Here is a 21,675-nt window from a genome sequence, read left to right on the forward strand (position 1 = left end):
TTGTGTTCCCAAAAGCTAGCCCTGGACCTCATTTATTCTGTACAGAGGAAATAACAACAAGATTGGAAAAACATTTTAATTGTGATCATCTGAACAACCGCTTTGGAGTTTAATCTCCCATTAGTAATGATTGTTTAAAGAAAACATTTAAAATTGTCTGTTGTCTGCCTCTAATGGAAATGTTTATTGGTCAGATCTGGATAAACGTTTATTGATTCATATCTCATCTTATTTCTTGGGTAAATATTATATATATGTATATATATATATATATATAAAAGGAATGCACGTATACAAGTAAGGATGTACCCAAGAGCTCTTGGATGGAGGCTTTGGTGCGTGCTACACCATGCAGGAGTTTTTGGAAGTAAGAGCCTTCTCTAGTATGTGTCTATTAATGCACCTGATTTTGGAGGTAAATTGATTCTATAGCTCCAGATAATCTGGATTAATTCTGCTGTCCACTTCTATTTGATCATATCAGGCTGAATTCTAGTCAGCCTATTTTTTTTTTGTTTGTTTGGGTTTTTTTCCATTTCTGCCTGTAGACTAAAGCCTTGGCAACTCCCAGTGTATTCAAAAGCAAAGCAAACCTCTCTTTTTATAGTAAACATAACTCCTGATCTGGTGAAGAGTCACCAGCAGTGGGGGTTATTTTAATGGACATGCTGTATTACTTTAATCTAAGCCTTTTCACCATCTGTTCTGCCTATAATAGTGAATGCAAAAAGAATGTATTTTACATTTCAGGATTACATTAGTAAAAAGTAAGATAAAAGTGATTTAAAAGCATGCATATGTTCGTAGTACAATGCAGCCAGCATCTGTGATTTTTTTTCTCATGGTTAAGACACAAATCAAGAGGAAAGCTGTTAATGCTGATGCAGTGAAAGTTTTTCATGGAAAAGAGAACTCTGAGAGGGTTTCACTATATATTTAATGTTTATAATGATAAAAACCTGAGTAGGTTGCCAGAAAATTAAATATCTATAACATCTATTGTTTGAACATCTGGCACAGTGTGTGGAGCAGGCTGATGTTGCTGCTTATGACAGGACATGGGCTCAGGCCAGTGAGACACCTGTAGGAATGGAAGGAAGGTCAGGCAAAATAAAATCACCAGAGAAATATTAAATTGTCTACTGGCCTAATACAATTCTATGGACTCCTGTAAAGCAAGCTTTTCTTTGACATTGAGTTTATATTTTCTTATTTCCTTGCCCCTTTGGCCATCACAAAGTTTTTCTTGGGGTGAAAATAGTGTCAGTGGTGGCCTATAGCCCCTTTCTACACCAGTCCTAATCCTGCTGGTGTGCTCTTACTGCGATGGTACGCTGGATTAGCACTCTGGAAGGCATTTCTAGTATCTGGAGATGGCAACTCCATTTCCAGGAACCAGCTGGAGGATCATTTAATTTATTTATCATTGTTGTTTATGCCAGAAGACAATTCAGAAATCACAAAGGGATTTCAGATGTTGCCTATCTGAAGTTCTTTATCATGTTTAACTTCTGTCTGCTGGTCAAACTTTGTCAAAAACCCCAAAATAATAAAATCTGACTGATAGGAGTCAGAAGGCAAAAATTAGCAGAAAGGAAAATGTTTCTGGTGAGGCAGGACCAGGACTGAAAAAGCTATATATTTTCAGTAATTTTATTTGGCCATCATTTTCGTTAAATCTGATTCCATTTTCTATGGTCTTTCATCACTTGACATATGGGAGTGTAATTCTGACTTGAGAGATAGTGTTTCCGCTCTCATTTCAGTAAGGCAGTATCTCTGATCATCCTTTCATTGCTCCGCCTGTCAACATGTCACACATACCCATATTTGGAGTCTCCACCTGTCAACATCAGATTCCCAGAAGAGGCAATGGTAGGGCCGCAGTGGTAGAGGCAGCTTTGTGATGCCAAATAGAGATGTGATTAGCTTTGGAGGGAATTAGACATATTTTTGGCCTATGTCTGCTTATGTTGTACCTTAAGGGTGAGCAGTCATATCAAACCTTGGTAGACAATGTGTGCCACAAATAATTCACTGTGCTAATGTAATTCCGTCCATGGCCTAGCAGCTGCTATGGGTCAGATCTCAAATAATCATCATTTACATCAAGTACAAAGAATATGCATGAAGTATTGTTGCTCTTGACTACATGGTTACTTGACATTACATGGTGCATTTCTCATATACTGAACATGTGTACTTTGAAAATATTTCCCTTTCTTTTAAAGAAGTGCATGAATGCTGTGCAATTGAATCCTTTGTGGTTAGGTTAAAAGTAAAAAAAAATTGAGCAAGTTTTCAGTTAAATGGAGAAATTCCTTTCAAGAGAAGCTGTATTGACCCTGAGGTGTCTTTAGAAACAGAAAACTAATAAGAGAATATCTATTAAAGCTAAGTGAAATTAAGGATTTTTAGTTTGAAAGAATCTCTGATGTTTCTTATAATCATAAACTGTACATAAAAAAAGGAATATCATTATAATATTATTGGAAATTGATTTTCCTTGTCTTCCTCATGAAAGAAAAATGTGCTATGAGTTTTGTTTTTAATAAGAAAATAAATTAACTTAAAACTTTTTTCTACTTACATATAGGCTGATAATATCTTATATTTCAGCTTTTTAAATTTAAAAAAACCAGTTTGTAGAAGTCAAATAAAAAAAGTGCTAAAAATAAATTAAGAACAGGTACAAAAATATTTTTCCTTTTGTGAATTTCCATTTTAACTAAAATGTAATAGTCAAAATCTTGTTAATAATTTCTATTTTTTTATTGGAAACTTAATTTGATTTATATGCTTTTGTTAAAAAGTTTACAGTAACTCAATTTGTATTTATAGAGATATCTTTGTGACAAAGCAGTTTGAAGACATCAGATCTGAAAGGGTAATGGAAGAGTTAGACATTCCAGTTGGTCACATAACACTGTGATGGCTGAATAAAGTTCCTAGTTAATGTGTGTTGAGCTACTGGCATTTAAAAGAACTCTTTTTTGCCTCTGAAACTATCTTACCTCCATGCAAAATCAGTTTATCCTTTCATCTCTAAAACTGTGCAATGAGTATGGTAGTACTAACTTGCTGACCTCCTCCATATTCACTGGCAGGCTTTTTGCCTACAGGTATTTCTCTGACAACTAATAACAAAATATAATCAAGCTCCCCAAAGCCATGACCCTTTCTTTCTTTCCTTTAAATAGCCTACCATGTTAACAAACAGTATTCACAAATATAAACTGGAATACTGAAGAAATACTCAATTAAATGCCAAAACCACTACTGGTGTTGCACAGATGGTTTAAGTTTCTGTAAGTCAAACATCTGGTCAGTACTTTCGATTGGTAAGTGCATAAAACCTTGATCCTGGCTGATAATGAGGAGTTTCATAGCAACTCAATCTAATGAAAAGGAAGGTAGGCTTATGTTTTCATGAGAGGCCTAATGCCTATTCAAAGAAAACGCATAGTGGGCATCTGGAAGGTGAGTGATGGAATGGGAGAATTCCAAGGTTTCATGTTGTAATACATTGATTTGTGACATGAGTGTGCAGTAGTGAAGAGGCGAGCATGTACAGCTTTGGTCTCATCCCAATCTGTAATCATGGGTGAAATTGATTTAAAGATGTTCCATGAAGTTTGACAGTTCCAATAAATAAAAAGATTTAAAAATGAGATAGCTAAATCCTAGGAGGTTTAATAAGCATTCTTTATCTTTTTTTTTCTCTCCTTTCCCAAAAAGTATCTAAAAATTTGAAACATTCATTATGAATATCTAGAAATCTGTGACATTTAACTTAACCCTTACTTCTCTCTAAACAAATGCTCATGCTCTGCTTTTCCAACTGCCTGCTACTTGCTTCTTCCGTGTTGGGAAAGCTTAAGTGAGGGTGCGGAATGCCAACTCTGCCTGCTTTGGCTAGCAGTCACCTTTTCTGGCAAATAGTTTCTAGATTTTCCTTGCTCTCATGTTGCAACAGAGCTGTGATTTTTACCTTCTTGCCAATCTGCCATCACTTCAGAGCTTTTTTCTGTAGGAGTGTTGGTAGTCCCAGGATCTACAGGAGGCTTTCTTTTCCTTACTAATAGGAGGAAAGAAGTACAAAGATACCACTTCAGGTAAGAAAAAAAACCCAACAACAAATGAAAGATGAGAAAAAGAGAGGGAACCCTTAGAAAAAGAATTTGAAATACATTCAGTTTCAATTTGACATGCGAGAATGCTCCAGAGCAGTCTTATTTCAGTCCCTTTTGAAAGTGTTTTGCTGAAGAGCATTTGAGCACCGTTGCTGAGCACAAGCACTAGCTTTCAAAGCAATAGGAAAAACCTGGACATATTAAAAAAATATTGAATTGTGACATTGATGTTGCTGAACTTAATATTACACATCATAAAGGAGATGGCTATTAAGGGTCGACATGGGATGTTTTAGGCTTTCATGAGGTCTGTGCTGTCATCTGTGAGCTCATTACCGAGTGTTGTACAGGAAAGGACTAGGAGCCCAATCAGAAGGTGCAGACATGTGGGCACGCTCGCAAAAAACACCCTATCACATACATGCTTTCTCTTTCCCGTGCCATTACTTGCAGATTTCACCCAGGCGTAGTAATTTCCCTGTTGCTTCTCCTGTTTTGCAGTATTCTGGGTTTCACACTGAGAGATCCGAGTCTGACCACGAGAGCCAGTGGGGTGGGAGCCCCCTGACTGATACAGCTTCTCCCCAGCTACTGGAGCCCACAGACAGACCGAGCTCCCAGCACCATGATGTCTCCTGTGCCTACAGACAGTACTCAGACCGCAGTGCGCTCTGCTACGGTTTTGCACTCGACCACTCCAGGCTGACTGATGACAGACATTTCCATACTCAGGCCTGTGAAGGCGGCAGATGTGAAGCTGGCCGGTATTTCCTCGGCACACCGCAGCCGGGAAGGGAGAGCTGGTGGGGTTCTCGTTCAGCATTGCCTCTGACTAAGTCATCCCCAGAGAGCAGAGAAGCATATGAGAACAGTATGCCCCACATAACGTCAGTGCACAGGATTCATGGTAAGAGAAAACAAGGCACCATCTCCGACAGAGCAACGCAACACAAACATGCAGCTGTTCATGTGAGAGGCAGAAATTGAGAGAGGCTTTTGATATATGTCTTGGTCTCAGAGATCGCATCTATGGAGATGAGGAATGCTTAAAATTCAAGTTGAGTTTGATGGTCTGGCTTATATGCAGCAAAATATAATTTTGTTATATATTTTTTTAATCTGTGAAATTAAAGTGGAAATATCCGACTGGTGAGGTTTTAAGGGTAATCTTAAAAATACAAACAAAATGATACACTTGATAGAAATGTGCTATTTATTTGACTGAAGATCAAACTGATTTGGGTGGAATATCTTTAGCAAAAAATTAGAGCTCCATCCAAGCTAGATATTAAAAAATCTTTAAAGTCTTTGGAGAAATTGTTCTCCAAATTACTTTTTTCTTCATTAATATCCAACTGGATATTACTAGATTCTGAAAAATTTGCTGTTTATTTTTATTTAAAATTGGCAATTCAAATTAACATTTGCTTTTGGTTTCAGACATTTACCCCCACCAATAATTTTTAGCTAATTGGAGTTTCTTCACCCTTTTAGCACCAAGTCTGAAGCCTTGCTTGGTGTCTGGCAGGTTGCAAACTCCATGCAGTAGCACATCATCAGAGGCTGAAGCTAATAAAAAAATCACGGTGAAAGACTGATCTTGGGTTTGGAAAAATCTGAAGCTCCTCGGGTTTAAAGGGTAGGCTGAGAGATGAAGGACTGCAGCTGACCCAGAAGTCAGAGTTTAAGGTTGTAAGGATAGTGAATTTAATTTTTTTTATTGAAAATTGTTTTTTTATATTTATATATATATAATAAATTTAAATTAAAAAAATGCTTTTCTACTAAAATAATCTTTTAAAATATAGGTTGTATCTAAAGAACTCATAAAAGCTAATTACATTAATACCACTCCAGTGACTTGCAGAATGAGAATTTGGAAATAAAAAAGAACTGCACTATTTCACTCTAATCCGAGGAAAATTCTATTGAGATTAGAAATATGATTAAATAGCAAGTTCTAAGAAATACAATCAGTGGAAAAATGAGGAAACAAAGGGAGCCCTAAATTTTGAAGAGGACAGTTCTCCATTTTCCCTGTGAGAACACACCTCCTTCCTTGTGTCTCTTTTGTACGTCTGTCATGCTTGTTTCTCTAGCTTTCTTTTCTCCAAAAAAAGAAGAGAATTGAACAAAGTATGATGATTTTGCTGGGAAATTTCATGCATGGTAATTCTTGCTGAGCACAGAAAGATAGTAATGTAGGAATACCATACGGAGGTACAAATACAAAAGTGTTAAATATTTATTCCACACCTTTATCAAGGCTAATCAATGCAAATGGTTAATATAATTTGATTTTAGTTTGTTCCTTGGTGGTGTTGTAATTCCATGTGCTGCAGTTATTTTCTTTGTTGTATCAAGTCTTATGTATTTCAATAGGCCTTCAGTCTGCATGTAGCTTTGAGGGTAAAACCTCACACGTTGGCCTTAGTTGAGGAGAGAAACATCTCATCTTCCTTTGCAAATGTGACATTTTCATTTAGATTTAGGCAGTTTCAAACCTTGGCCTTTCACAAATGAAAATCCTTTTGACAATACTATGTGAATGTTGCTGTCAGAGCAGTTTCTTTGGGCAGAAAATATTTGCTTCCTTTTCTGTTCTTTTAATGTATCTTCTGGTAGTCCGGGCTCGGAGTCACCTTATGATAATGAGAATTAGCTGACCAGTACGACAGGTCCTGGAAATTACACATGAATCCATGCATTTCTGGTCATGCTCAGGAAGTTTGGAACACTGCAGATATGGTCTGTGCAGTGAGACAAGCTGAGCATATGGTTTAGTGCTGCGGCCAACCAGCTCCACAGTGTGTCATGGTGTGCTGGACCTATTGTGTGCGTGGATGGCTGGAGCTCCCTTCCAGCTCCAGGCCCTGGTGTTTTGGGTCCAGATCTTACAAAGGTGTGAAGGATAAATTTATGCTCATGAGTATTGAACAGTGTAGTACTTCCACCAACAAATGGCAGGATATGTTTATGATAAAAGCCCATCACTGATTTTTGCCATGAACTCTGCCACACAGTGGTAGCTGGGCAGATCTGTATGCCTTGATCAAACGCAGAGCAGGGAAAACCGTGCTAGTCTGAAAATGGGTTTCCTTTGAGGAGTCCGGTCAACCAACCCAATGGGCCTCATCTCCAAAGAGGACTTTGCATGTGCTGAGGCAAAGGCATCGTTAAGTAATTTTTGTAAGTCCAACGCATGCCCTCCTGCAGGTATGTATCTCAGCAAATCCTTTATCAAGCACTTTATTATCGTGTGGCCTTAGTTGGTTGTTCAGGTTTAGGGTTCACTCGCTTTCTTCCTAGTGAGGTTTGACAGGTCTGATTCTGTGCTTTCAGATATATGCAAGCTGAACACCTTCTCTGATATGTCTGTGGGCCTTATTTTTTAACGAGAGGTTCAAATACAGTTATATTTTCCAATTCTAAAAGTTTTATATGGCAAATATTTATGTGTTGGGATATGACATCGCATTTGTACAGTAACCCTGTTTAATAGCTATGGGTTCTTATGCTTCTAAAGATCTACTTCCTTACCTGTGTTTATTTATTGTTGTGTAACCTGCATAAAGTCACTATAGAGCCACAAGCTATTCCACAATGCTGTCTTTATGTTTTAGCTCCTGGAAAGGCCTCAGAAGATACGTTGGAATGATGTACATTTGTAATTCCTTGAGATTTTTGTTTTCATCATGGTACCAATTCACTCAGACTTTGTTGACACAAAGAGGTAGTGAGGGGTCAGGGCCTGAAGGTCAGGGCTGAGGGCACTTTGACATGCCCTATAGTGCCCTGCCTAGCCTCTAGCTGCTCCAGAAGACATAGAGTTCCTGTAGAGCTGGTGCCATACCTGCTGGGCCTGTGCAGAAGCTTGGTTACCCTAGAGCATCTCAGGTGGCACTGGATTTCTGTGTTGAGGTGCTTAGACCTCTGCTTCGTATATTTTCAGCTAGGTCACTTGTTCCATGTGCAGACATTGGAAACTAGAGGTTGTCACTGAAAAGCAAGGGGTCTACCACAGTCATTTTTGGTGACTTTGTTATGAGTCACTTGCCTCTGTCTTGGTTTTCTGTCTGTAAAATAAGATTCAGGGTACTTGTTCTTTAAGATTGCTTGCCTCCTTCAATCTCAATGCTTGTCTCCTTTCTATCTTTCCTAGGGAGAGGACACTGGGATGAGGACAGTGTTGTTAGCTCACCTGATCCTGGCTCTGCCAGTGAATCAGGTGACCGATACCGTGCTGAGCAATATCAAAGCAGTCCACACGAACCTAGCAAAATTGAAACTCTTATAAGAGCCACCCAGCAAATGATTAAAGAGGAAGAAAACAGACTACAACTGCGGAAAACGACTCCTGATCCACTGATCTCCATTAATGGCACAGGGAAGAAGCATGCTATCTGTTTTGCAAATTACCCTCAGCAGCAGTTGGCAGGGGATGTCTGCCGCGTCCCGATGGTTGCCAACACTCCTCCCTGTGAACACATCCAGCAACGAGATGGAAAGATCATGAGCCCACATGAAAATGACTATGACAACAGCCCCACAACATTGTCTAGGATAAGCAGCCCTAATTCTGACAGAATATCAAAATCTAGTTTGGTACTAGCAAAAGACTACCTGCATTCAGATGTGTCTCCTCATCAAACCCCAGGGGATCACCCAGCAGCCTCTCCAAATTATTACAGCTCCCACAGGCAGTACTTTGATAAGCATTCTTACACATTAACTGGATATGCCCTGGAGCATCTATATGACACTGAAACCATTAGAAACTATTCACTAGGCTGTAATGGATCACACTTTGATGTGACTTCTCACTTAAGGATGCAGCAAGATCCAGCACAAGGACACAAGGGAACATCTGTTATAATAACCAATGGAAGCTGACACTTTTTTTCTAAAAACTTCTGTGCTTTAAAAAGTAACCTTTGAGATCTAATTGGAAGATATTATATGTTTTCATGCCCTTGTCGTTACCAGCATTTGATATAACACAGTGCACTACAAAGAATAATCTAAGGTTTGAGGGGCTAAATTAGTTAACACACATTACTTTTTAAAAATAAAAATGCATTGGCATGCAGGTTAGAGTGAGTGGAGCTAAACTCAACGTTGGTGCCATGCAAGATGAGAAGGATGGAAAAGGTCTAGGCAGGGAGTGCTTGGGGCAGATAGCAGAGCAATTTGTGTGCATTGTGTAAGAGCTGGCTGTTTGGAAACACTGCCAAGGGCAGCCCTTCTGAACTGCATGTGCACCACAGGTCCCAGCCAACAAAACTGCTATGCACTCTTTTTATGCGGAAAGTTGGAATGTGTTCCTTTGAAATACACAACAAAAAGTGTACTTCTGGTGATCTGTTTATTCCCTAATGGCCAAGTATGTTATGCTGCTCCATGGTATAAAGCATCCATGGCTAACCAATACAAAAATCAAAAAGGGGAAAAAGAAGAGAGAACTCAAATTGTTATTTCCTTGTGTACTCACATGCATAGTTATTTACACATGCTTGATTTGAAAGGAGTCAAATGAGCAGTATCCTTATGATTAGTACAATCAAGTATTTACTTCTACTGTATTTAAAAGAAAGAGGGCCTTTCTCAGTGTACTTTTGAGAAACACATAGGGCTTGGTTGTCTTGATGTAGAGATGGGAGATTGTCCTCATATTTTTGCAAGGTTGCACAAGGTGGGTAGTGGAGTGAAATGAAAGAAAATTGTCAGGAGAAATGGGGAGAATAGGCTGGAATTAGGAGTGGTCCAAGATAAACACATTTAACCCTATAGCTATGTATGCCATTTAGTAATATTATAAAAACAGGAAAAGTGGTTCTAAGTGGCTGAATAATGAAGTATTAATTTGAAACACAGAAGGAACTCAGTAGAATCTAGAAATTTTGCTGTAAAATGCAAATGCAATTGCATAAGTGTGAAAATATGAGAGATGAGAATAGACAGAAACTGTATGGTGGTTTGTCCTACTTCTGATAAAGTTTTGGAGTAAATTAAGAAAGTATAGAAATTTGTAACTGCTCTGTCGGACATACAGTGAAGTAATAGGTATAACTTTGAAAAAGAGATAGGCATTCTTTTCTTACTTGCAGCAGAAAATTTAATGAATATCAAAACATATTACGGGTATCAAAATTGGTCATATGTTCATTAAAAAATACTGAGGAAAGTCAGGGTTCCAAGAAATTCAGTTGTCTTAAGAATGCTGATGTTATCGGGGCCTGTCCTAGACTTATAGAAGACATCAAAAGAGGCAGAGAAACGTTTTGCAATTTTTAATAATCTCATGAACAAAGAGACACTAATTGTTTGGAAAAGAGTAAATAAAAAGCATATGCTAAAAAGAGTAAAATAGGGCATTTGTAGGCACAATTGGTAGACCTGTCCTTCTTTGTATGGCATTTATATGAAGTCTCAAAGTTGACTGCCATGGGAGCAGGACCACTGCTCCCTATTACACCAATGTGGAGTTAAGGGGACTTGTGGTTACTAAAATGAGATCAGCACTAAGTCTAGCTTCATTTGTAACATTAAGAAGCTCGACATATGGGACTGAGTCATCAATGGGACTAAATATAAACCAGCATGCTATGGGTGGGTTAAAAATATCTATTTTCAAATAAAACTAATCAGAAGCAAAAGCTAAATAATAACATTCTAAGCCACGTAAGTAGAGATGTACTTGAAAGCAGAGGAAATTACCTCTCTGAACTTGGAATATTGTGTATAGTCCTGATCACTCCAAGGCAGATTGTGAATGTTGAATTGAGTAGTACCTTACTCCATAAGCAATCTTTGTTGACTGCAGTGTGATCACTCCTGATGAAATGTACGTTGAACACAAGGAAGGGCAACACAGTCTGGTCTTTATTATCTAAACCTCATAATAGAAAAGGTGGAGCAGAGCTCAGCAAAAGATAAAGAGACTGAAAGATCTAATAAAAACTTTAAATAAACTGGGTCTGTCATCTTTGCAAGGGAAAAGAGAAAGGGAAAATGTCACTGGTGTGCACCAAGCTCTGCACGGAGGAGATATAAATAATGGTCTAAAACTATTTGAACTAGTGGCAGAAATGAGAGACAGGGCATTGAATGTTAGCCAAGGCAAAATGAGAACAAAATGATTTGGCAAGAAGTTTATTTGACTAACTGCCAAATGAACAATAAAGGTCATAAAGAGAAGCAGCTAGAGATTTTTGTTTGTTTGTTTGTTTTAAGATAAAAGCAAGACAAATAATTGAGGGGAAGTAAAACATTGACAACTGTTAACTCAGAGGAAGGAATGGACCAAAATGGACTTCTTTCAGCCCAACAATTGTATATATTCCTAAAGCATAGGAATGAAAAAGTATTTTTGATAAATCTAGTTCTGGATACATATTTATTTCACTTATTCCTATGAATAATATGAATAAACTTGTATTTGGAGTCTCATTGTACAGTATTAAAATACAATTTGCAAAGCGAATTAGAGTAGAGGTACATGGTATCATATTATCCCTACTAGTACATATAAAAATAAGTCTAAGTGTCAATATTATTTTGTATTACAGAAGAGTTTCCTAAACAGTTTGGATGAATGGGAATTTGTCAGCACTCAAGTTTCTTGGGATCACCAAGCACTCTTGTTATCAATCTTCTCATTAGAAGTTAATAGAGTTCTGCAGACCAGCTGCAGTTCCCTGGCTATCATCTAATGGCCACAAGCAGTCAGGAGACCACAGTTTGGGCACGGTTGTATTCGCATTCTGCACTTTCAAAAAAAAACCAGGTACAATATAAGATGCTTATACTCTATATGATTTCACCTAGGAAAAAAAGCCAGTGTGCTATGCAATAAAAATTCCCCATTATTATCTATTGTGATAGTGAAATAAAACTCCCCAACCTGTAGTTATTGATCCTATTTTCAATAGTTCCAGTCCACAACAATGACAAATGTAAAAAAATGCACTGTAATGAATGGAATATATCAGTACAGCAGTCTGTACATGCAGCCACATTGTGCTACAAGCAAAGGCTGATGCTCGCTCTTCTCATGGGATTCCAGCAACTGGCACTCCTTAGCACTTCAGTACAACCTGCTAGAGATAGATGCCTTTTGTCAGCTAATTTGCCATCTTGCTTTTTTAGATAGCCAGGAATTTCTTCTCAATTGACAGAAATCATTAAATGTAGACTTAGACTCCGCATGCTACATGAAAGTAAGTTTGCAATCTTAATTCTAGCATATAATATCACTGCAGCTCATATTACATGTACTTTTCAATATGGTATAAAGCTTATTTTTTCTAGTATATATTTATTTAATTCAACTTTTCATTTAATATCCTTCAAGGATATCATCTTCTTTTTTTTGTTTCTTTGTTTTCTAAATCAGATAAGATGAGATATTTTGCAAAACTGAAAAATGCAAGGCATTTCTACCAAATATATTTCCAATGTATCACATTAGCTAAAGGTTACCACTTCAAATGAGGTATGTAGGTTGTGTTTTGGAACAGAAACAATATAAACTGCTGTGTTGTATCATTTCTCTGAAATAATACTGTTTTGCTATTAACACCAAATTAATATTTTGTAGCTACTCCAAATACAGAGTGACCACAGGTCCTTCAAACCATTTCTTACTGATATCAGTGGATGGTGTGTTATGATTTTTATGCATTATGATTTTGATATATGTCTTATTTAAAGAAGCAAAAAACCCCTCTATACAAAATCGCAGCCCAGGGGCATGGAGTTTGTAATTTTGGACAAATTTGCAAAGCAATTGTTAAAATAGAAGAACCTTACTCAGCAATTTGTCCCATTGACTCAAATGGGAATATTTGTGGAGTAAGCTACTACTTAATATATGTAAGGGCAAAAAAGCTGACTTCTTGTGAAGTGTCAATAGGTTTGGGGGTTGTAATTTATTTATTTTTTTTTAAATCTCAAGATGTGAGTATGGAAGCTATGGAAGGTAATAGCTGTAATGGCTGTGTTTCTGTAATAGAGGTTATTTATACGTGCTTTGAAAAAATGAGTGCATCTCCCTGCACTGAAGAGCCCCAGAAGTATTTCTTAAGCTTTGAATGGCTTTTGCTGATGTGTCCACAACACTGCCATAGGTTACACAGTGAAATTTTGCTCTTTTAAACTCTTTTAATCACTCTAATCTGAATCTTGTTTTTATCTCTGGATGTGCAGCATTTATTCATTAATGTCCCTAAGTATGTCAACCACCATATGTTCATTTATGTGAACATCCTGAGTGAGCTGGAAAAAATAAAAGGTCACATAGCATTTCTGGAAGAGGTGCAGCCACCCCAGAACATCAGACTGGCTACTCCAAAGGTCAGTTAACCTTTCAGTCAAGGAACAAAGCTATAGCACACACATTGGTTTCAGACGTTCTGCATACAAAGCTGTATATAATGGGGATTATAGCATACAGTTCCAGGATCAGACCTAGCTATGTCTATTTTAAGGTGGCTATAGTTAATGTCTGGTAGTAAATGGATTCAGGCTCTGGTCTCTCCATGATTTGCAAGTTTACTGAAAACACCTAAGGGTCTTAAGGCAATACAGGCTTTGTTATTAGGAACAATGGTGGATGAACATGCTTTCCTGTAGGTATACTGGATTAACTCTAGATACCTCCACAGTGCGGAGGAGGACCTATTTTACTTTATTTGCATTTAGTATTGAGGTTTAAATATTTCAGCTCTGTGCACTGAGAAAACCCCAAAACCAACAACAGAAAAAACAAAACAAAAAACCCTCCAGTTTTTATTATAACCCTTCAGTTTGGTGTTAGTAAAGCCTGCTAGAGGTGTAGCTGAGGGTTTAGCTGTTATTCTGAAGGCCAAAAAATTAAATAGTCTTCTGTTCAGAGTGGATAGAGCACTAGTGTGACTCCATTTCATATTTCCTTAGAGCATTTATTAATGAAAAAAAAATATGTTGTGAGGTTAAACTTCACTGTGGCATTTAACTTATGTATACAAAAACTCTGTGGATAAATCTGGCTCTGAGTTGCTAGGAATACATCCCTTTCTGAAAAGAGGTAATTTATGACTCCATCTATGAAGCTGTATTTGAAAGGCAAGATCAAATACAGGAAGAAGCAAAGCTTTTTGTCTGGTTGTAGTCACTATTTAACTCCCCTTTCTCAAGACTGAATTTCTCAAGATTACCTATTGTAGGATTCAAAAGACAATTTTAAAACATTTTTATTTATTGCAATTTGGACTGCATGATTTTTTTTTCTTTTCAGCTACCGATACAGTGGGAAGATTAGAAATGCAAGAAATAATCTTGCTCACTTATAAAATGTTGGCATCCTTACATCTCTAAGAAAACAAAGTCTATTGGAAAAAGTACTTTTAAGGCACTGCAACTTTTTCCCAAGGTAGATCTTTCAATGCATAAAACTATTTATCTAGCAAAAAAAGCACTTGAGACATAATGAAGCATTTCATGTTTCCTTTAAACCAACGGGTTATATTTATGGAAAAAAAGACACCGATTGCCAGTGTTTCAAATCCCATGCCTTGCAATGTATAAGGTCTAGTGACATTGTAGCATAACATCTGTAATTTGAAGTTTTCCTTTGGAATGTAATGTAGGAAACACAATTTAGCTATGTCAACAATATCTTGCAAAGTGTTCCCATTTATAATTATTTATATTGTAAATAGCTTTCTGAAGTAAATTTGAAGTTAATGTGCATAAGATGTATTTATTATGTGAAGATTTTTTTTTTGGTTTAAAATATAGCTACTAATATGCAATTTTTGTCTGTTCTTCTACATTTTTAAACTAAGATTTGTCCTATGTAGGATACATTGTCAGGAATTCACTTTAATTAATGGTAGCATTTCTCAGAATTGGGAGAGGACACAGTAAAGGTAAGTTACTTTGATTCCTGTGAATCCTAAGTGCTCTCAGAATCTTGAATGAAGTTTAGCAAAATATGAAGAGACACAGATAATATACTGCTACCGCATTTAAGAAAGACATCTGAATCTGCTCAGATACTATTTGAATCAAGAAAAGCCGACTCACAGGGCCTTAGTTAAGGTTGTCTACTTTGTGAATAGTCTGCCATGTTTCTTGAAGCCACCCACCACCCCTGTGCATCAGCTAAATCAGCTTGCTGACTTGGAGCGTAACATCCCTTAGGTGCTTAAAATACTATACACAGACAAAGAGCAGTATTATGACAAAGGAATAGGCCAGAAGTTGTGCTAAACTGCATTCAGACCTGAGAGCTGGCTATTAGTTGGGTCTGTGTGCTTGTATGGTTCAATTGACCCATAAAAACATGAGACACTGCAGCGGCTTAGTGGCTGCAACTCTTGCCTGGTCTGGGGTTTAGATCTTTTTGAACTCAGGTCACAGTGTTCACTTTCTGGAGCGGTTTCTGAGCCATCAAACCCATCCTCTCAGTCATTCTCACTGAGGGTCTTCTCTGCAAGTGAACAAATGCGAGACTGATGGTGTCAGAGTAATGGGAACCTGATGCGGTGGTTGGATCAGAAAGCAGCTTTCTCAGGATACAATGGTTGCTCACTTATTTTCCATTCTCAAGACTCAGAGCAAAATGCATAAGCAGCAGTGATGGGGGTGAGATGCACTGAAGAGTCAGTTTTGGATCTCAAGGAAATTAATTGCATAAAATAGAGATGAAATTGTGTCGCTGGTCCTATGTTCCTGCATGGACGTAGGCACTCAGTTCTTGGAGAAGCTCCTGGGATTAGGCAATACTCTGCAGTATTGAGTTAGATGTTTGAACACGGTTCATAATTTTAGCATTTCCTACAGGGTAGTTTAGGCAGTTCCCCTCTCCTTGGCCTGAATTTGGCCCTGGCTTTCCATGCAGGCAGGAAATGGTGTCATCTTTCCCCCAAATGATGCTGTTTAGCTGTGCAAAACATGTGTTGGGTTTCTTTCATTCTTTTCTTTTTATTTTTAAATGCATGAGTGAGGGGTTTCAGAAGTGCCTGTTATTGACCTACCTCTCTGCCTTTGAAGCCCATACTGAAAGAGACACCGAGATCAATAGGCACTCATGGGACCATATTTTCCTCCATAGGACAGCAGTAGTCCTAGTTTCTCCATGCTTAGCTCCGCAACAAAACTCAGTATCATCCTCACTGTTATGCGCTGAAAGTCCTGCCATATCTATGACTGCTCTTCTAGCCCATAAAGAGTACCCATTGCCCACTAGGCTCTATGCATTCTTGACTCCTAGGCTCATTGGCAAATTGCTCTGCAGTGAGGAAATCTGCTGTCATGGCCACTGTAATAAAAGTGTGTGATACCATCAGGAACTTCCTCTATCCCCATATGGTGGCCATCAGAGATTTCGGCATCAGCAATTTCATTTGATACAACTTCTCTGACTGTCAGAAGGTCACAAATAGCCTGCTGCTATGCAGCCTGGTGTGCCTGTGTGAATAAAAAGGGCTATGCACCACAGTGCAAAGCCTGACAGACTACATGGTTTCTTCATGGATGTTAAATGGAGCTTCACTAAGCATGCATACAACACTCTGGACTATGGTCCAGAGGTCAGGTACAAGACTGGAATACATGACAAGATACATGGAAACAGCTGGGCTTCACCATCATCAAGCCTGCTCATCCTCACAGACATCTCTCTCTGCCCAGAGTCTGTCATTACCTTTCTCCCAAACTCCTCTCATTTTTGGCACTCTCAGGCATTGCCCCTTCCATCTCCCTTTCCTCCTTTCTGCCCCAAGCCCTGGCCTGTGATTTCACAAATCCTGTGATCTAGCTTGTCCAGCAAGTGTCCTCAGTTGATCCTGAAAATTGTGTTTTCCTTTTCATGAGGAAAATAGCTATCATCTGACAACAGTTTCCATCACTTGCACTCCCCTTTCCCTTTTTTATACAGCTGGTGAAAATGCCATACTGAGGACCCTGCAATCTTTTCCTCACAGGCATTAGTTCTGCTACAAGAAAGCTATTGGTTGAGGGAATGGAGGTGATGAACTTTTCAGAAAAGCTACAGACAAAAGATGATAGATGCCTTCAGCATACTAAATACACATACTGCTTTAGCTGCATTGCAAAATATTGTCATTCTTGGCCTGCAAACAGAACATGAAGATAAAAGGTGAGAGCAGAGGATGTATGCCTGTATTGGAAAATAACAACAAAAGCTACTATTAGATAAACCTCAGAGGGAAACTTTGTCTAAGCATGCATTAAATTACATGCAAATAATTAAAATTTCATTATTACAGTTCATATCATTCTTATTAATTTGTCCATTATTATCACAAGCTGTCATCAGCTTTGTCCTTTTTATGATGTTATCTATATTTGTCACCTGTTACCTATATTCTTATTAATCTATAAATAAAAATATTCTATAACAAAAATAACACTAATATGAAATGCAGAGCATAAAATGAGGCTTGGAAAATAAACCCCAGAAAGTATCAGCATATTCAAAGCTTTCAACTGGCTATCAGCTCCCCTATTTGGTACCCAACGTATCAGATGGTAAATGTCATACAGGAGCCATCTTTCACTTCCAGCAGTATTCCTAGGAATTGTTAGTATGATGTATTTGGAAATTATGCCAAAGCTGTGTTGCCAACAGATAAACTTGTATATTATCAAGTGTGCTACATTTACTTGGGTTTTTTGTTTGTTGGGTTTTTTTTGGTTAGGAGAAACATGACAAAATAGTGAAAAAAGCTTAAGGTTCCTTTTTTAAGCTGGACACTTTCAATTTCCCCTCAAGATGTAGTGCCAGAGATGATTTGATTCACTTTCAAAGGGCAGACTGGAACCTTCCTATGGCACCTTCTATGTCCCTTGAAGCTTGAGGTAGCTCTGAAACGGTCAGCCTCTTGGGACTAGCTAGAGTGGCCTTGAGGCTACACTGATTTGTGCTACCTACCATGATGGTCTACATGTCTGTCACATGAAAAACAATGGCCCTCTGGCTTGTAGTGAGTTTACAAGTGCAAGAGTGCTGGAATAGCGGTGAGCATCTCACCACCATTTAAAAACACTTTTTTACATTAGTATTGTGTCTTGTGAGGTAAAGCAGGTTAGGCTAGGCTGCCACCTTTCTTCCATGCTATTAGCTTCACAAATTGTAAGAAATGAAAGGAAGAAGGTACCAGAAGATGTGAAACTATGCTTTTTCTCCCACACTGCCCAGCAAAACTTGAGTAAACATCCACAAGACTGTTCTCACCAGGGCAGAAGAAATGCTTGCCCAGTAGAGTCCTGCCTGTATCCAGCCAGGTAAGGCAGCCCCTGTGGGAATGCCCTTTTGCACTGACAGTGTGGCAGCTGGCAAAACCATGTCTGTATGTAGAAGCTAACCAAAAGCCCATGCGTGAATGTCGGTGTTTTCCATGTTGGTGATGTGTCCTGTCAAAGGACACTAAGATCACCATGTGCTGAGCCTTTTGCTGCTTCCCCTTTACCTTTGCATTCATTTGGAGCCCAGGATGGGGAAAGCCAAGATTGTAGAGCAGCTTATGCAGTCCTAACAGGAGTCAGATCCACTTTTCATATGAAGCTTCTTGGTTTTGATTCTGACACAAGACATTTCATCAGGTTATGAATTATTTTTACAAAAGCAGGACTGTGTTTTGTCTGGCTGGTTTCTCTGTGGGACAGTTGTATTTTTTTTTTTTTTAACAATATTAGTGAAAGACATCTTTTGTGTTTTCAATTTGGAGCGCATCAGTGAGGTGAAAAATACAGTATTAGTGTTATGACTATTTTAGCTGAGGGCACAACTGTGCATTTTGATGTTATGTTTCTGCCTTTCTTCAATCACAAAGGCAAAACCTTTCTTCTGTGCCGCTTTCTATTTAACCTCCAAAACAACTGCAAAGTATTAGAATGACTCCAGTATCCTCTCCAGCATGAATGTTTCTTGAGCTCAAGAGAAATGCCCACAGTTTCATTAGTCTGGTTATCTGACAGACTGCTCATAGAAAACAGCTGATTCTTATTTTTTTTTAACTGAACAGCTTTGGCTTCCTGTGATCAATCTTCTCGGCTACAGCAGTAAATATGCTAAACTGCAGGTGCCAGCAAGCTTTGAGACAGTCTGAGGCATGAATGTTGACTCATGGTTGCGTTTTGTGTGTCATCAAACAGCCTACCTTGTGTACAACTATTTGGCCTATTGGTTAACTTGGGTTTTTAACTTAATATGTGCTTATTTACCTAAGGAATTAGATCCAGTGTGGGAGAGTTGCAAAACAGCCAGCAGTTTAGGAGTTTAGTAAATAATCTCAGCTTTGTTCAGTTTTGCTCTGGGTCAGGCTGCTGCATGGAGTAATTCCATATGGCAACCTGATTTGAGCTTACTCAAAGTAAACCTTAAAATGGATTTTGGCAAAATCCATCCAGCCATCAGGAACCCATTCTCAGTTTCAGCTGAGGATTTCCTGATCGCTTTCTTCATTTAAAAGAAGAAACAACAACAACAACAACAACAAAAAAACAACAGAAAAAGAGAAAAACTTTGAAACTTTTCTACTATATGAAATACCCTTTTCCCCCTCTCCCAAATCGTAACCATCTTGTGCCCTTTTAGGGTGCTCTAATTTACGCCAAGAGTTATAGAAGTAAGAAGGTGCAAACATGGTTTAAGGGACTTTGCCTGCCTCCAGCCTGCTTTGCTGGGCGCCTTTGGCGGTGTGGTGCAGTGGATGCAGCCTCTGGTGAGGGAGAGGTGTGATGGGCTGCAGCGCCCACTCTCCACCCTTCTGCCCCCCTCCTGGCTCCTGGTGCAGAGCAGCAGCTGCCTGGTCCCTGGCCAGCCTGTGCCATAGGGGTGCGCGGGCTGTCGGAGCCTGTGCTGCTGGGGTAAGGGTAAAGGGGAAGCGTGGGGATCTGAGCAGTGAGAAAGCCTCCGACGGGGTGCTGCTGGCATTCAAAAGCCAGGGGTAGAATCCTGACATTAATGAAGTCGTTGACAGAAATGCTTTGGTCCCACTGAAGCATGGCCAAAAATGTAAAAACATTTTGAAAACAACACTTGAGGCAGCTGAGTCTGCTTCCCTTGCTGGAGCGAGTGAAAGCGTAAGTAAACAAAGAGATTTACTCCTGTTTGAAACAAACATAATTAAAAAAAAATGTGGGTAGGAAAACAAGTGCACACAAAATCCTCACTTGTCATTTAGCTGAACGATGTCAAATGTGAATAAAACCCCAGAGACAAAACTTGGGCTAGAGAGTAGAAATTCTGTCAGGTCTATTTCAAAGCGGGGCTCATAGGAAAAGCTGCTGATTGAAATCAATACAGCAAGACCCGGAATCTGAAAAGACCATTTCTAAGACCTGAGAGGGTCACTGAGCAGAAGTGTCGGCTGATAGGATTGAGGCTGAAATTGCCTTCACCAGGGTGCTTTGGTGTTTGCTTTAGTGACTACTTGCAGCCGGTGGCTGAGCATACATTTAACATCCCACCTGAGATCACTCTGCCAGGGCAAGGAAGTTTTTAAAGACTTCTGTAGTTTAAACAACTCCCTCACTACCCACATCAACACGTCACAGGTTCTGTATATTAATCCACAATGTTTGACTAATGTACTGCATCAAATTAATTTAAGAGGTTATTTTTTATGGAGAGAATTTAAAAGAGATTGAAATTCTCTGTTTTCTGCTTCTATGAAAACATTCACTCATTTGACTTTTTAACAAGTTGTGATTGATCACATGAAAGTTTTTCAAACAGACTTTGGTTAATATTTTCCTTTTTTACACAACAGCAATGGATCATATTTTGGTATTTGTTTATTTGTTTAATTATGTGGCACTTGGTTAGGTAATGGCTTCACAGGGAGGGGCCAAATACAGATGCTTTATAGCATTAGCAATTACTGTAAACATTTTTGGTAGTTTGTAAGAAGGATATGGAAAAGTGATTAGAAAATAAATAAACAGAGGATCTTAATTTCCATTTCTTAAATGTAATTTTCCTGCACTGGAATTGCAGTGTTATAAAAATAATTTCAAAAAGTCAAGAGTAAGAACTGAACTTTTCATTTATGCCAAAAAGAATGTACTGTATTTAGATTACAAGGTACTTCTACAATTGCTGTTTTAAAGTGCTGTTTTTGATGCCCACTTAAAACCATGCTACTTTATGAATATAATGAAGAACTTCATATTCAATTGCACTGTATTTTTATTACAAGGAGGTGAAGAGGAGAGAGAACATTCAGGCAGAGTTTGCCCAGCCCAGTGTTTCCATTTTAATTGCTATCTATTTTTACCGCTCAGATTCTTAGCAGGTCACTCCATCTCACTGAGGTAAGTGAAGCTGTAACGACTTGCTCCAGCTAAAGATCTCCAAATCTCTCTTTCTAGTTGTCATGGTTTCCTATGGGAATGAAGTTCATGCAACCACATTGTCTCTTTGTCCGTCTGTCAGTTACTTCATCCTTAATATCTTTGCAACTCTTCAGCCTATTTGAACTGAGTTTTCAAAAGAGACATCAGTCTAAATTATCACATTTTTAAAAAAAAT

General features: G+C 38.5%; 1 protein-coding gene across 1 annotated transcript in view; it reads left to right on the forward strand.

Moving 5' to 3' along the window:
* Positions 1-9,273, forward strand: part of SIM1 (SIM bHLH transcription factor 1) — a 48,752-nt gene extending 39,479 nt beyond the window's left edge. The window contains exons 10-11 of the mRNA XM_056344026.1: positions 4,635-5,040; positions 8,296-9,273. Of these exons, the coding sequence (XP_056200001.1) occupies positions 4,635-5,040; positions 8,296-9,026 (1,137 nt within the window). The 3' untranslated portion in view covers positions 9,027-9,273. The remainder of the gene's footprint in view (positions 1-4,634; positions 5,041-8,295) is intronic.
* The last annotated feature ends 12,402 nt before the right edge of the window (positions 9,274-21,675 follow it).

The sequence above is a fragment of the Falco biarmicus genome, chromosome 6 (genome assembly GCF_023638135.1).
Source record: "Falco biarmicus isolate bFalBia1 chromosome 6, bFalBia1.pri, whole genome shotgun sequence".
In the NCBI taxonomy this organism is placed as follows: Eukaryota; Metazoa; Chordata; class Aves; order Falconiformes; family Falconidae; genus Falco; species Falco biarmicus.